This window comes from Penaeus japonicus, unplaced genomic scaffold (assembly GCF_977035675.1).
Source record: "Penaeus japonicus unplaced genomic scaffold, GWHDUDI00000001_assembly GWHDUDI00000029, whole genome shotgun sequence".
NCBI classification, from domain to species: Eukaryota; Metazoa; Arthropoda; class Malacostraca; order Decapoda; family Penaeidae; genus Penaeus; species Penaeus japonicus.
Window position 1 is genome coordinate 19,161,125 of NW_028234431.1, and position 15,000 is coordinate 19,176,124.

At 46.3% G+C, this 15,000-nt stretch overlaps 1 protein-coding gene across 1 annotated transcript in view; it reads right to left on the reverse strand.

The window, feature by feature from the left end:
* The window catches only part of LOC122259439 (uncharacterized), an 88,086-nt gene that overhangs the window by 21,900 nt on the left and 51,186 nt on the right, over positions 1 to 15,000 (reverse strand). Inside the window, exons 20-21 of the mRNA XM_086554389.1 lie at positions 14,439 to 15,000; positions 485 to 5,305 (exon numbers count right to left, since the gene is read on the reverse strand). The exon at positions 14,439 to 15,000 is cut by the window's right edge and continues 495 nt beyond it. Coding sequence (XP_086410515.1) covers positions 485 to 5,305; positions 14,439 to 15,000 — 5,383 coding nt within the window. The remainder of the gene's footprint in view (positions 1 to 484; positions 5,306 to 14,438) is intronic.

Sequence of the window (15,000 nt, forward strand, 5' to 3'; positions counted from 1 at the left end):
ATTTGAAATTTCCACTTTAAAACATCAACTGATATTTTTTTCTTTTTGAATTTCTTTAAACAGTTTTGTTTGTTAAATAGATATGTTTTTCTACTTTTTAAATCAATCTGTAATTTTATTTTCCTTAAAACAAGGTTATTTCAACGTGTTTCATGTGAAGCTCCTATCTAAATATACTTAATAAAAATCGTTTTCCTTTGAAGTTTAATCTGAGTTATTTTGTCTTTCAAATAAATGCATTTGATATGAAACTTTTACAGTACTCTAAAATATTAATCAATATTATTTTTATTTTTATCTTTACAAGCCTTATTTTTTTGTCTATTTTAATATTTATTATTTTGGAAAATATACTATATGGGCCTATAAAATTGTGAATTTTTGAAGGTGGCCCTTGCACTATAAAGTTTGCCCACCCCTGTAATATGGGTAGTACCGACACAGATTAAGAATGTGAAGCACGAAAAAACAGGTAGCAACATACCAAGGAATTCTGTCACGTTGTCTCCCACATCGAACGGTTGCCGAAGGGACGATGCCACGAGCTCGATCTTGTAGCCGGAAACTAGGCCATGAACCCGCGAGGAAGATGGCAGCAAGTTCTGAATCTCTGAAGGTGCATTGAATCTGGTGGACATTGGAAGCGGTGGACCTACATGATAGCCTTCCAATATCGGGCCAAGAAGCTCATCCTCCACGGCTTCGATCTCGTCTTCCAGTTGGGCAATCTCAGTCTCTAGCAGCAGAATCACCTCGACGACAGTAGGAAGGAGTTCCGATGCCAGAGTGCGGATTCTGAGCAAATCATCCTCTGTCACTGGAGTAATGCTAGAGGAACTGCCGTTGTACTGCAGGACCAATTCCTGCAGCTCGTTTACCACTCGTTCATATACTGGAGTACTGTTTGAGGTGGGTAGGCTGGAGAGTGTCTTAAGTATACCTCTGGCAACTTCAAGTGTGGCAGCCATTGCCTCCAGCGGGTCTGAAGGAACAGCCCGGCGGGTTTTGATAGTGTGTGAGGAGGTAGGAGACGAAGTAATAGAACTCAACGTCTGCAGGTTCGTTAACATAAGGAGCTGTTCTTGGAATTCTTTCAGGGTGGTGAGTACTTTGGTCTTCTCTTCGTGATGAGCCACTAGTTTCTCCCACAAGCTTGGTGTTGTGGTAGAGGTACTGGTACTGATAGGAGAGGTGGTGGGACTAGCGGCGGGAGAGGTGGTGGGACTAGCGGCGGGAGAGGTGGTGGGACTAGCGGCGGGAGAGGTGGTGGGACTAGCGGCGGGAGAGGTGGTGGGACTAGCGGCGGGAGAGGTGGTGGGACTAGCGGCGGGAGAGGTGGTGGGACTAGCGGCGGGAGTGGTGGTGGGACTAGCGGCGGGAGAGGTGGTGGGACTAGCGGCGGGAGAGGTGGTGGGACTAGCGGCGGGAGAGGTGGTGGGACTAGCGGCGGGAGAGGTGGTGGGACTAGCGGCGGGAGAGGAGGTGGGACTAGCGGCGGGAGAGGAGGTGGGACTAGCGGCGGGAGAGGTGGTGGGACTAGCGGCGGGAGAGGTGGTGGGACTAGCGGCGGGAGAGGTGGTGGGACTAGCGGCGAGAGTGGTGGTGGGACTAGCGGCGGGAGAGGTGGTGGGACTAGCGGCGGGAGAGGTGGTGGGACTAGCGGCGGGAGAGGTGGTGGGACTAGCGGCGGGAGAGGTGGTGGGACTAGCGGCGGGAGAGGTGGTGGGACTAGCGGCGGGAGAGGTGGTGGGACTAGCGGCGGGAGAGGTGGTGGGACTAGCGGCGGGAGAGGTGGTGGGACTAGCGGCGGGAGAGGTGGTGGGACTAGCGGCGGGAGAGGTGGTGGGACTAGCGGCGGGAGAAAAGGTGGGACTAGCGGCGGGAGAGGTGGTGGGACTAGCGGCGGGAGAGGTGGGACTAGCAGCGAGAGAGGTGGGACTTTCTCCTTTCAGAGCATCAATAGTTTCAGTCACTCTTGTCAAGGAATATTTTAATAGTTGAGCCATGTGATCAAGCTGCTCCTGGAATGCTTTCGAAATCTGTAAGTTTTTGGAAGACTTCGCATAACGCATCATCCGAGCAAACTGCGCTGCCCGCAAGTGGAAGACAGACCTCAGGTTCTCAAGTTGAATAGGTTCTTTTGCAAGCAACTCCAGATTCTCAAGGATCGAAGCTGAAACTGTCTTCAGGTAGCTAGGGAAGCCCAGGTCCTGAGGTGCTGTAGGATGCAGATTCCATGGTAGCGATGAATTTAGGGTCTGAAGATATTTCAATGATTTCTCAAGATAGTAGAGAAGCTCTCTCGAGTTCTTGGTGTCAAACACTGATCTGGTGGTGGTTGTATGTAGGAATGGGGTGCTTTGATGTGGGGATATCATGTAAGCATGTGGGGATGAAGTGATGCCATGAAAATATGCAGTGGTATCCTGTAGGTCCATGGCATCAGCTTTTGGGTATGGGGTGGTGTCATCATGCAACTGTGTGATAACCATTTGTGTAGTTCTATGTGGGATTGTAGTGTCATTCAATATTGTGGTGGCATCATGTTGGGATGATGTAACATCATGGGAGGCTATGGTAAGTGGGGATACAGTAGCAGACTTTATCTTTGGCCTTTGAAGGCATTCTGATAAAATAGTTATTTTCTCCAAAATGGTAGCTGACTGATCCATCATATATCGAACCTCTTGCACTACAGCTTGTGGAAGGATGAGAGAATACTCATTAACATGTTTTAACATAGTAGCTAGACCCTTAGCCTCAAATAGTGAAATACTTCCACTCCATAGCATTTCTTTTTCAATAGTTGCCTCATCAAGTGCGCGCAAAACAGAAGCAGCCTTCGGAACAACTCTGTCAAGGAACGCAGTAATTTTCTTTACTTCCATTTTACCCTTCTCTATGGTAAAAGGCTTAATGGCAACCAAAATTTGTAAATAATCTTTGGCTGCCTTCAGGTTTTCGAGTAATACTTTGTGTTCTTCAGATTCTACCTGAGCTTGAAACTCTGAACAACCAACTGAAATTCTTGGTTTGTGATAAACAGTTTTTACCTGTGAGGTAGAAGTAAATGACGATTTTACTTGCTCTGAGATAGTGTTCTCTACTTGAGGTAGGGATAATGACATTTGACTTGAGGAAGGGGATGTAGATGATTCTGCTTTGTGCATCAAAGAGGCATGTGAAGAATAACCCGTGTAAAAGGCTGGTTCATGTGTAGAGGAAGATGTTGGTTTATGTTGCAAATCGAGTTCAGTCCCTGCAGTCAACTTATGAATTACTTTCAAACAAGATAACGCTTCAGAAACAACCTCTAATACTGCTGAACCTTCCATATAGATGGCATCCAGTCTTACAATGGTCTCATTTTTTATGCTAATTTGAGAATTTTCTGCAAATGTTAATATATTTGCAAAGTTCTTGAAAATATTTGTTGAAAACTCTTCTTCTTTTGAGGTGATAGTCCCCATTAAGTTACTTTTTAACTTTGCTAGGGTTGTTTTGACAATCTTTGACTGGCTTGATAAGTAGGAGTAACCCAATCTGAAATGGTTACTCACTTTAACTTGGATTGGCCAGAGGGAAATCAATGATTTCAAGTGATTTTGAATGGTACCCAAAATATCTCTTAAGCGATTAAATTGTATTATATCCTCAGAGATGGCTATTGTAATGTTAGAACAAACTTCAGATAAGTCATCCATATTAAATTCACCAGGAATGGAATTTATAGGATTAGCAATATTAAGCACATCACTTTCCCCTGCATCACTCCTACCAGCTGGAAGAAATACCCGCTCCTCTGTAGATTTTTTTGGATTTTCTTGAATGAAAGATGCTTGGAATACTAGGTGTCTAACATTAGTGACAAGATGGAGGATCTTGTTCATTTTAAGAAACACCACCTCAGTCACATGCTCAGAATATTTCTCAACAAGATCACACGCAACCAGGAAATTTTTTACTTTCTTTGTAAGGTAGCTGTCATACTTTCCTCCTCCAATGTTCCAAATATCATGTTCAAGGTCAATTAAAATATTCACCACAGAGTCCAACTCATCTGACACAAAACCCATTATAACAGGTAAACCAGTTTGTGACTCTGTAACTTTGGTTTGTAGAGGGAGCCCAGCCTCAATCACATTAAGGAAAACAAGTACTGCAGAGAGGTACTGCATACTGTTTTCATCCAGCAATTCAGTCACCTCAAAGTCTGGTTCCTTGTCCGCTGGAAAGGACAGAAAAGGGAAGATCATATCTGTGTGGGACAAATCTGAATTCAAAAGGGGTTTACAATCTATATTTCTAGACATTAATGGTCCCTCTTCCTTGCAGTATTCCATGTCCTCAATCATCTGGTCCTTCAACCATTCTATTTCCCAAAACTGTGTGCGAGATATATTTTCAATATCTAAGTTAACCGAACCCATTTGCTTGGATATCTGCAGCAGCTCCTCCCTATATTTATTGATAATGTTTGCTGTAGTATATGTATACGATCGTACACTTAAAAGTAATTTTTTCAAGATGTTTTTCAAAGTATCAATGAGTTTTACTTCATCTTTGATCTCTCGAGCATGCCGGGACAAGTACATAGAGCGTTTTGCTTCAATCAACTGTTCTGCCACTGCCTCCAAGAGCAGTATGCGTTGTCTGCGATCTTCTTCATTGTCTTCAGCCATTGGCGTTTGTGACAAATTATGGAAAACATTATTGATAATCTTAACGTAATCATATGTCACTGGCATCATCGGCCCCATTCCAGTGTCAATACTTGGCTTTACAAGTGTAGAAGCATTCGGTCTGGACCCTATTTGCTCATTTATTTTATACATAAGGTGACGAATCCAGGGCAATTTCCTCATCCGTTCAACAGAATTGGCCACATCAGGTGTTATGCGATAATTCATCATTAGTTCTTTACCTAGTATGAGGCTTTCAGACAAACGTTCAAGAAGAGATGCATTCTCAAGGCCAACATCTAGGTCAGAATCCAAAGCTTGTAGGTAGTCAATGTTCATATGAATAATTTTTCTTATTTCATCATTGGCTGTATCAATAAATGGGCCATCAAGTTTATAAACTGTATTCACAAAGTTCTCCAAGTTAATTAAGTAACCTGACAGACTATTCCATATTTGTGAAGATTCATCAGGAGGAACTGAGGAGATACTTGCGTCAAACTCGCCTCCAGCGAAGTTACTGAGAGCCCTGAAGTTGGAGGTGCCAGTGGTGTCTTCTGTTGACCCATCAGTAACAACTGACTGGGAGTCCTTCACTTCGTCCGTTGTGGTGGGCAGCACACCTGAAGCGGTTGTAAGGTTATTGGAAAATGCTTTATCATTATTGAGGTCATATGAGATTACGCTACTTGTTGCTATGGCACTAAATACAGTGTGAGGAATCATAGTAATACTGGACGGGAAAATGAAGGTACAACTAATACATTCAATATATGTAGTTACATAACCAATATCTGTTGTGACGGTGTAGTGGCGAGTATAATCTATAGAAGTGGATAATGCTTCATTGCATTTTCTGTTTGTACACAACAAAGATTGAGGAGTATAAGTTACTGGAATTTGAGAGTCACAGGGTTTCAGAGGGTTTACGGCCAATGTTTGGTTGTCTATTGTCGAGTTTACAAATTCATCTGTTGCTTCAGAGGAAGAGGGTTCTGTACTTTGAACATTAGAATTTCCTGTTCCATCAATCAATATTGAAGTATCTTGACCAGTTATGGTCGAATCAGTCTCACCTGTGGTCAAAAAATTGGATTCTGTTGTGGACAGATTTTCTGTTTCACTTGTAATAGAGACCGAAGTGAATTCGGTGGTGGCTGGATTTACTGCTTCAGTTATTGTAGAGAATGAGGTGGATTTTGCTGTGGATTGACTTACTGTTTCATCTGCAGTGGAGAATGAGGTGGATTCTGTTGCAGATGGATTGTCAGTTTCCTGTGTGGTTGAAAAGGGGGTAGATTCTGTCTGTTCCTGCGAGCTTGGAAAGGGAGTAGATTCTGTCTGTTCCTGCGAGCTTGGAAAGGGAGTAGATTCTGTCTGTTCCTGCGAGCTTGGAAAGGGAGTAGATTCTGTCTGTTCCTGCGAGCTTGGAAAGGGAGTAGATTCTGTCTGTTCCTGCGAGCTTGGAAAGGGAGTAGATTCTGTCTGTTCCTGCGAGCTTGGAAAGGGAGTAGATTCTGTCTGTTCCTGCGAGCTTGGAAAGGGAGTAGATTCTGTCTGTTCCTGCGAGCTTGGAAAGGGAGTAGATTCTGTCTGTTCCAGCGAGCTTGGAAAGGGAGTAGATTCTGTCTGTTCCTGTGAGCTTGGAAAGGAGGTAAATTCTGTCCGTTCCAGCGAGCTTGGAAAGGAGGTAGATTCTGTCGGTTCTTGTGAGGTTGAATACGCGATAGATTCTGTCGGTTCTTGTGAGGTTGAATACGAGGTAGATTCTGTCGGTTCTTGTGAGGTTGAATACGAGGTAGTTTCTGTCGGTTTTTGTGAGGTTGAATACGCGATAGATTCTGTCGGTTCTTGTGAGGTTGAATACGAGGTAGATTCTGTCCGTTCCTGTGAGCTTGGAAACGAGGTAGATTCTGTCCGTTCCTGTGAGCTTGGAAACGAGGTAGATTCTGTCGGTTCTTGTGAGGTTGAATACGAGGTAGATTCTGTCGGTTCTTGTGAGGTTGAATACGAGGTAGATCCTGTCGGTTCTTGTGAGGTTGAATAAGAGGTAGATCCTGTCGGTTCTTGTGAGGTTGAATAAGAGGTAGATCCTGTCGGTTCTTGTGAGGTTGAATAAGAGGTAGATCCTGTCGGTTCTTGTGAGGTTGAATACGAGGTAGATTCTGTCGGTACTTGTGAGGTTGAATACGAGGTAGATTCTGTCGGTACTTGTGAGGTTGAATACGAGGTAGATTCTGTCGGTACTTGTGAGGTTGAATACGAGGTAGATCCTGTCGGTTCTTGTGAGGTTGAATACGAGGTAGATCCTGTCGGTCCTTGTGAGGTTGAATAAGAGGTAGATCCTGTCGGTTCTTGTGAGGTTGAATAAGAGGTAGATCCTGTCGGTTCTTGTGAGGTTGAATACGAGGTAGATCCTGTCGGTTCTTGTGAGGTTGAATACGAGGTAGATCCTGTCGGTTCTTGTGAGGTTGAATACGAGGTAGATCCTGTCGGTTCTTGTGAGGTTGAATACGAGGTAGATTCTGTCGGTTCTTGTGAGGTTGAATACGAGGTAGATTCTGTCGGTTCTTGTGAGGTTGAATACGAGGTAGATCCTGTCGGTTCTTGTGAGGTTGAATACGAGGTAGATCCTGTCGGTTCTTGTGAGGTTGAATACGAGGTTGATCCTGTCGGTTCATGCGAGGTTGAATACGAGGTAGATCCTGTCGGTTCTTGTGAGGTTGAATACGAGGTAGATTCTGTCGGTTCTTGTGAGGTTGAATACGAGGTAGATTCTGTCGGTTCTTGTGAGGTTGAATACGAGGTAGATTCTGTCAGTTCTTGTGAGGTTGAATACGAGGTAGATTCTATCGCTTCCTGTGAGGTTGAATATGAGGTGGATTCTGTCGGTTCTTGCGAGGTGGTTTCACCTGCAGTGGAGAATGAGGTGGATTCTATTGCAGATGGTTTGTCAGTTTCCTGTGTGGTTGAAAAGGGGGTAGATTCTGTCGGTTCCTGTGAGCTTGGAAAGGAGGTAGATTCTGTCCGTTCCTGCGAGCTTGGAAAGGAGGTAGATTCTGTCCGTTCCTGCGAGCTTGGAAAGGAGGTAGATTCTGTCCGTTCCTGCGAGCTTGGAAAGGAGGTAGATTCTGTCCGTTCCTGCGAGCTTGGAAAGGAGGTAGATTCTGTCCGTTCCTGCGAGCTTGGAAAGGAGGTAGATTCTGTCTGTTCCAGCGAGCTTGGAAAGGAGGTAGATTCTGTCCGTTCCTGCGAGCTTGGAAAGGAGGTAGATTCTGTCTGTTCCAGCGAGCTTGGAAAGGAGGTAGATTCTGTCTGTTCCAGCGAGCTTGGAAAGGAGGTAGATTCGCTCGTTTCCTGTGAGCTTGGAAAGGAGGTAGATTCGCTCGTTTCCTGTGAGCTTGGAAAGGAGGTAGATTCGCTCGTTTCCTGTGAGCTTGGAAAGGAGGTAGATTCGCTCGTTTCCTGTGAGCTTGGAAAGGAGGTAGATTCGCTCGTTTCCTGTGAGCTTGGAAAGGAGGTAGATTCGCTCGTTTCCTGTGAGCTTGGAAAGGAGGTAGATTCTGTCTGTTCCTGCGAGCTTGGAAAGGAGGTAGATTCTGTCCGTTCCTGCGAGCTTGGAAAGGAGGTAGATTCTGTCCGTTCCTGCGAGCTTGGAAAGGAGGTAGATTCTGTCCGTTCCTGCGAGCTTGGAAAGGAGGTAGATTCTGTCCGTTCCTGCGAGCTTGGAAAGGAGGTAGATTCTGTCCGTTCCTGCGAGCTTGGAAAGGAGGTAGATTCTGTCTGTTTCTGCGAGCTTGGAAAGGGAGTAGATTCTGTCCGTTCCTGTGAGCTTGGAAAGGGAGTAGATTCTGTCCGTTCCTGTGAGCTTGGAAACGAGGTAGATTCTGTCCGTTCCTGTGAGCTTGGAAACGAGGTAGATTCTGTCCGTTCCTGTGAGCTTGGAAACGAGGTAGATTCTGTCCGTTCCTGTGAGCTTGGAAACGAGGTAGATTCTGTCCGTTCCTGTGAGCTTGGAAACGAGGTAGATTCTGTCCGTTCCTGTGAGCTTGGAAACGAGGTAGATTCTGTCCGTTCCTGCGAGCTTGGAAAGGAGGTAGATTCTGTCCGTTCCTGCGAGCTTGGAAAGGAGGTAGATTCTGTCCGTTCCTGCGAGCTTGGAAAGGAGGTAAATTCTGTCCGTTCCTGCGAGCTTGGAAAGGAGGTAGATTCTGTCCGTTCCTGCGAGCTTGGAAAGGAGGTAGATTCTGTCCGTTCCTGCGAGCTTGGAAAGGAGGTAGATTCTGTCTGTTCCTGCGAGCTTGGAAAGGAGGTAGATTCTGTCTGTTCCAGCGAGCTTGGAAAGGAGGTAGATTCTGTCTGTTCCTGCGAGCTTGGAAAGGAGGTAGATTCGCTCGTTTCCTGTGAGCTTGGAAAGGAGGTAGATTCGCTCGTTTCCTGTGAGCTTGGAAAGGAGGCAGATTCGCTCGTTTCCTGTGAGCTTGGAAAGGAGGTAGATTCGCTCGTTTCCTGTGAGCTTGGAAAGGAGGTAGATTCGCTCGTTTCCTGTGAGCTTGGAAAGGAGGTAGATTCGCTCGTTTCCTGTGAGCTTGGAAAGGAGGTAGATTCGCTCGTTTCCTGTGAGCTTGGAAAGGAGGCAGATTCGCTCGTTTCCTGTGAGCTTGGAAAGGAGGTAGATTCGCTCGTTTCCTGTGAGCTTGGAATGGAGGTAGATTCAGTCGAGAGCGGATTGTCAGTTTCCTGCGTGGTTGAAAATGAGGTAGATTCTGTTGAGAATGGATTGTCAGTTTCCTGCGTGGTTGAAAATGAGGTAGAGTCTGTGGTGGATGGATTTTTTAATGTACTTGCAATCAACAAAGATGAAAGTGATTCAGTTGTAGTTGGATTATTAGTGTCAATATTGTTTTCATCTGTAGAGGGATTTAAAACATATGCTAATGAATCTGGAACAGTTGTGGATGAACCTGAAACAGTTGTGGATGAACCTGAAACAGCTGTGGATGAATCTGAAATAGCTGTGGATGAATCTGAAACAGCTGTGGATGTAGTCAAAGGTGAAGGTGAAGGTGTCCATTTAACAAAGAGTGTTGATGTTTGATTGCCATGAACATCTGTTGCAATGGGTTTCCAGTTCCCAATAATACCAGCACTAAAAGTTTTGTAGGGTGTTCTAAAAGATGGTGAATCAATAACCATCACATGTGTGAACCACATTGTGATGCTAGTCACATAGCCATGTGTGAAGGTAATAAACTCGGTGTCATTGCCACTCCTGGCATCTTCCTTATCCTGTTCTTCATCCGTCAATGTGCTGACTGTGTCTACTAGTGTTGTCACTGGCAGAGTTACCTCAACATACTGCTGAGTGTGGAGTGCGCCTATAGACATGATACCTGGTATTGCTGGGTTTTGGTTTTCATGGGCCAATGGTCCGGTCGTTTCCAAACCCACAGTTTTCTTGTTTTCCAACTTTTCTTCAGTGTCTGTTTCAGTCTTTTCCAGAACACCAGTTTCTGCCATTTTCAAGCCTCCTTCCTCCATTTCATTTTTTCTGATAATAATCGATTTTTTTGTGCTCGACTCCGTTGGTGTAATTTTTGTCATATTCATCATTCCCTCGGTTGTCTGAGTTAACTCCAACCCTCCCGTGGTCGTTTCCGTTACCTCCAACTCTCGATCGGTCGTTTCCGTTACCTCCAACCCTCGATCGGTCGTTTCCGTTACCTCCAACCCTCGATCGGTCGTTTCAGTTACCTCCAACCCTCGATCGGTCGTTTCAGTCACCTCCAACCCTCGATCGGTCGTTTCCGTTACCTCCAACCCTCGATCGGTCGTTTCCGTTACCTCCAACCCTCGATCGGTCGTTTCAGTTACCTCCAACCCTCGATCGGTCGTTTCAGTTACCTCCAACCCTCGATCGGTCGTTTCAGTTACCTCCAACCCTCGATCGGTCGTTTCAGTCACCTCCAACCCTCGATCGGTCGTTTCAGTCACCTCCAACCCTCGATCGGTCGTTTCAGTCACCTCCAACCCTCGATCGGTCGTTTCAGTTACCTCCAACCCTCGATCGGTCGTTTCAGTTACCTCCAACCCTCGATCGGTCGTTTCAGTTACCTCCAACCCTCGATCGGTCGTTTCAGTTACCTCCAACCCTTGATCGGTCGTTTCAGTCACCTCCAACCCTCGATCGGTCGTTTCAGTTACCTCCAACCCTCCCGCGGTCGTTTCAGTCACCTCCAACCCTTGATCGGTTGTTTCAGTCACCTCCAACCCTTGATCGGTTGTTTCAGTCACCTCCAACCCTCGATCGGTCGTTTCAGTTACCTCCAACCCTCCCGCGGTCGTTTCAGTCACCTCCAACCCTCGATCGGTCGTTTCAGTCACCTCCAACCCTCGATCGGTCGTTTCAGTTACCTCCAACCCTTGATCGGTCGTTTCAGTCACCTCCAACCCTCCCGCGGTCGTTTCAGTCACCTCCAACCCTCCCGCGGTCGTTTCAGTCACCTCCAACCCTCGATCGGTCGTTTCAGTTACCTCCAACCCTCCCGCGGTCGTTTCAGTTACCTCCAACCCTCGATCGGTCGTTTCAGTTACCTCCAACCCTCGATCGGTCGTTTCAGTCACCTCCAACCCTCCCGCGGTCGTTTCAGTCACCTCCAACCCTCGATCGGTTGTTTCAGTCACCTCCAACCCTTGATCGGTTGTTTCAGTCACCTCCAACCCTCGATCGGTCGTTTCAGTCACCTCCAACCCTCGATCGGTCGTTTCAGTCACCTCCAACCCTCGATCGGTCGTTTCAGTCACCTCCAACCCTCCCGCGGTCGTTTCAGTCACCTCCAACCCTCCCGCGGTCGTTTCAGTCACCTCCAACCCTCCCGCGGTCGTTTCAGTTACCTCCAACCCTCGATCGGTCGTTTCAGTCACCTCCAACCCTCGATCGGTCGTTTCAGTTACCTCCAACCCTCCCGCGGTCGTTTCAGTCACCTCCAACCCTCGATCGGTCGTTTCAGTTACCTCCAACCCTCCCGCGGTCGTTTCCGTTACCTCCAACCCTCGATCGGTCGTTTCAGTTACCTCCAACCCTCCATCGGTCGTTTCAGTCACCTCCAACCCTCGATCGGTCGTTTCAGTTACCTCCAACCCTCCCGCGGTCGTTTCAGTTACCTCCAACCCTCCCGCGGTCGTTTCAGTTACCTCCAACCCTCGATCGGTCGTTTCAGTCACCTCCAACCCTCGATCGGTCGTTTCAGTTACCTCCAACCCTCCCGCGGTCGTTTCAGTCACCTCCAACCCTCGATCGGTCGTTTCAGTCACCTCCAACCCTCGATCGGTCGTTTCAGTCACCTCCAACCCTTGATCGGTCGTTTCAGTCACCTCCAACCCTTGATCGGTTGTTTCAGTCACCTCCAACCCTTGATCGGTTGTTTCAGTCACCTCCAACCCTTGATCGGTTGTTTCAGTCACCTCCAACCCTTGATCGGTTGTTTCAGTCACCTCCAACCCTCGATCGGTCGTTTCAGTTACCTCCAACCCTCGATCGGTCGTTTCAGTCACCTCCAACCCTCGATCGGTCGTTTCAGTTACCTCCAACCCTCCCGCGGTCGTTTCAGTCACCTCCAACCCTTGATCGGTTGTTTCAGTCACCTCCAACCCTTGATCGGTTGTTTCAGTCACCTCCAACCCTCGATCGGTCGTTTCCGTTACCTCCAACCCTCCCGCGGTCGTTTCCGTTACCTCCAACCCTCCCGCGGTCGTTTCCGTTACCTCCAACCCTCCCGCGGTCGTTTCCGTTACCTCCAACCCTCCCGCGGTCGTTTCCGTTACCTCCAACCCTCGATCGGTCGTTTCCGTTACCTCCAACCCTCGATCGGTCGTTTCCGTTACCTCCAACCCTCCCGCGGTCGTTTCCGTTACCTCCAACCCTCGATCGGTCGTTTCTGTTACCTCCAACCCTCGATCGGTCGTTTCTGTTACCTCCAACCCTCGATCGGTCGTTTCAGTTACCTCCAACCCTCGATCGGTCGTTTCAGTTACCTCCAACCCTCGATCGGTCGTTTCAGTAACCTCCAACCCTCGATCGGTCGTTTCAGTTACCTCCAACCCTCGATCGGTTGTTTCAGTCACCTCCAACCCTTGATCGGTCGTTTCAGTCACCTCTAACCCTCGATCGGTCGTTTCAGTTACCTCCAACCCTCCCGCGGTCGTTTCAGTCACCTCCAACCCTCGATCGGTCGTTTCAGTCACCTCCAACCCTCGATCGGTCGTTTCAGTCACCTCCAACCCTCGATCGGTCGTTTCCGTTACCTCCAACTCTCCCGCGGTCGTTTCAGTTACCTCCAACCCTCGATCGGTCGTTTCTGTTACCTCCAACCCTCCCGCGGTCGTTTCAGTTACCTCCAACCCTCCCGCGGTCGTTTCAGTTAAATCTAATCCTACCCTAGTTTCTATAATTTTTGACATCTCATTGGTTATTTCACTTGTTCTGAAGGCACCATCTGTTGGTTCCATCATCTCAGTTAAAATAGTTGTCGCCTGTTTCTCAGTGGCAAAGTCGGTAGTGGTGTCTACGGAAGTGATTTCGTTTTCAACTTTGTCAGTTTCACCAATTATCAATATTCTCACTTTCTGTCTAAGTCGTCTGACGAGTGCATAGATCCTTTCTATCTTGTCAAAAATCACCTCCGACATCTGGTTTGAAAAGGGTACCTTTAGTTTATTTATTATCTCAGAGAAAGATTGGGCCTCATTTTCAAGGTATTTCCTCACTTGACCCTTAAGCAGGAGGAGGTCAAATTCGAGATCCTCTAAGGTGCTGATGATGTAATCAAGATCTAGTTCCATTTTCTCTTGAGATAATAGATTAAGAGCCTCATTTGCTGGAGGAGGTCGAGTCCAAGGAAGTGTCGACTCATAGAAGTCGAGGTAAGCCATCACAGTCTCCAAATATGGAAGATCCTTGGGAAGAATCGTAGAGGGAGTAGATTCAGGCAGTGAGGTTACTGTATCTCGACTGGATTTAGTTCCTGCTGCTAGACTCCAATCAAATGTTGGCATGTTATCCTTCGGCATGTAATCAGAAGAGTCAAAATCCAATGTTGATCCATAGTCTGCATGTCCACTTAATGTGTAATCCAAATATGGGGTTATGTAGTCAAAGTTTGTAGTAGATAAATAATCCATATCTCCAGTTGACTCATAACCCAATTCTGGGGATGATGTTTCACCTGTGTGGTCAAGTAAAATCTTTGTGCAGAAATCTATATTATACATAGAAAACATGTACATACAGATGTAAATTTGTATATTTAAAGGTACATACATGCATACAGTTATAAATGTGAACTACAAGGACAGATGTGCAGAGTACACATGTGCATGTGTACGTACTCATGGTTATTTGTGCATACTTTGCATCAATTTGTGAATGTATTTGAAGTGCCAAGTCGTGTTATAATTTGATTAAAGTATTCTAACTTCATAAATGGATAAATCTAACTGGACAGCATTAACTTTCCAAGGGAATTCATACTGTAAAGTTTACCGCTTAATAGAAAAAAGTATTTAGGTCATTGATGTTAAACATCTTAAAAATGTAAGGAAATTCAATCCAGTCGGCAGACTTCTGTAATGCGGGTTCAAAGGTAGTATATTACTTGATAAGACAAAAATAGTAAGGATAAATAGACAAACACAGGCAAATACAAGCACAAAGTGAGCAGTTAAGAAAAAAGGAAATGGGGTCAAAATTTATCTTACCATCATCAATATGCCTTTTCGGTCTTCTCAGGTGAAAGGTGTTCTCAAGTTCATTTTCGTATGCCAATAAAATTTCCAAGGCTGTATTCTCATCGTCATCTTTCTTCTCCCACATTTTGGAAAAACCACACAGGCTTGCTATGTGGAGACTTTCCTGGAGACGCTCATCAATGGACAAGTAATCGAGCAATGCCTCGAGATCCCTTTCTATCACTACCAAGCTAACCAATTGGGCTTTCTCTTGTTTCTGTCTTGGGGCTGTCACAGTCTCTAAAGCCGAGGGATAAGAGGCAATTCTCCTGATGAGGTTCCTAATGACCAGGATACCAGGGTGACAGACACTTTCATCGTTGGTCACAGGACACAAAAATTCACAGAAACTAAAGACTGGGTTGATCAATCGATGGGAGTTTTTAGAATCAAACAGTTTCTTTATTAATGTTAGAAGTGGAAGATCCCTCTCGATAGTCTGAGCCATTTGTTGTCTAACATGCTGGGAGAACTGCCCCAGTTTGGACCAGGTCATTGAATCAGAGGCATTCGAAATGAAAAGCTCTTTGAA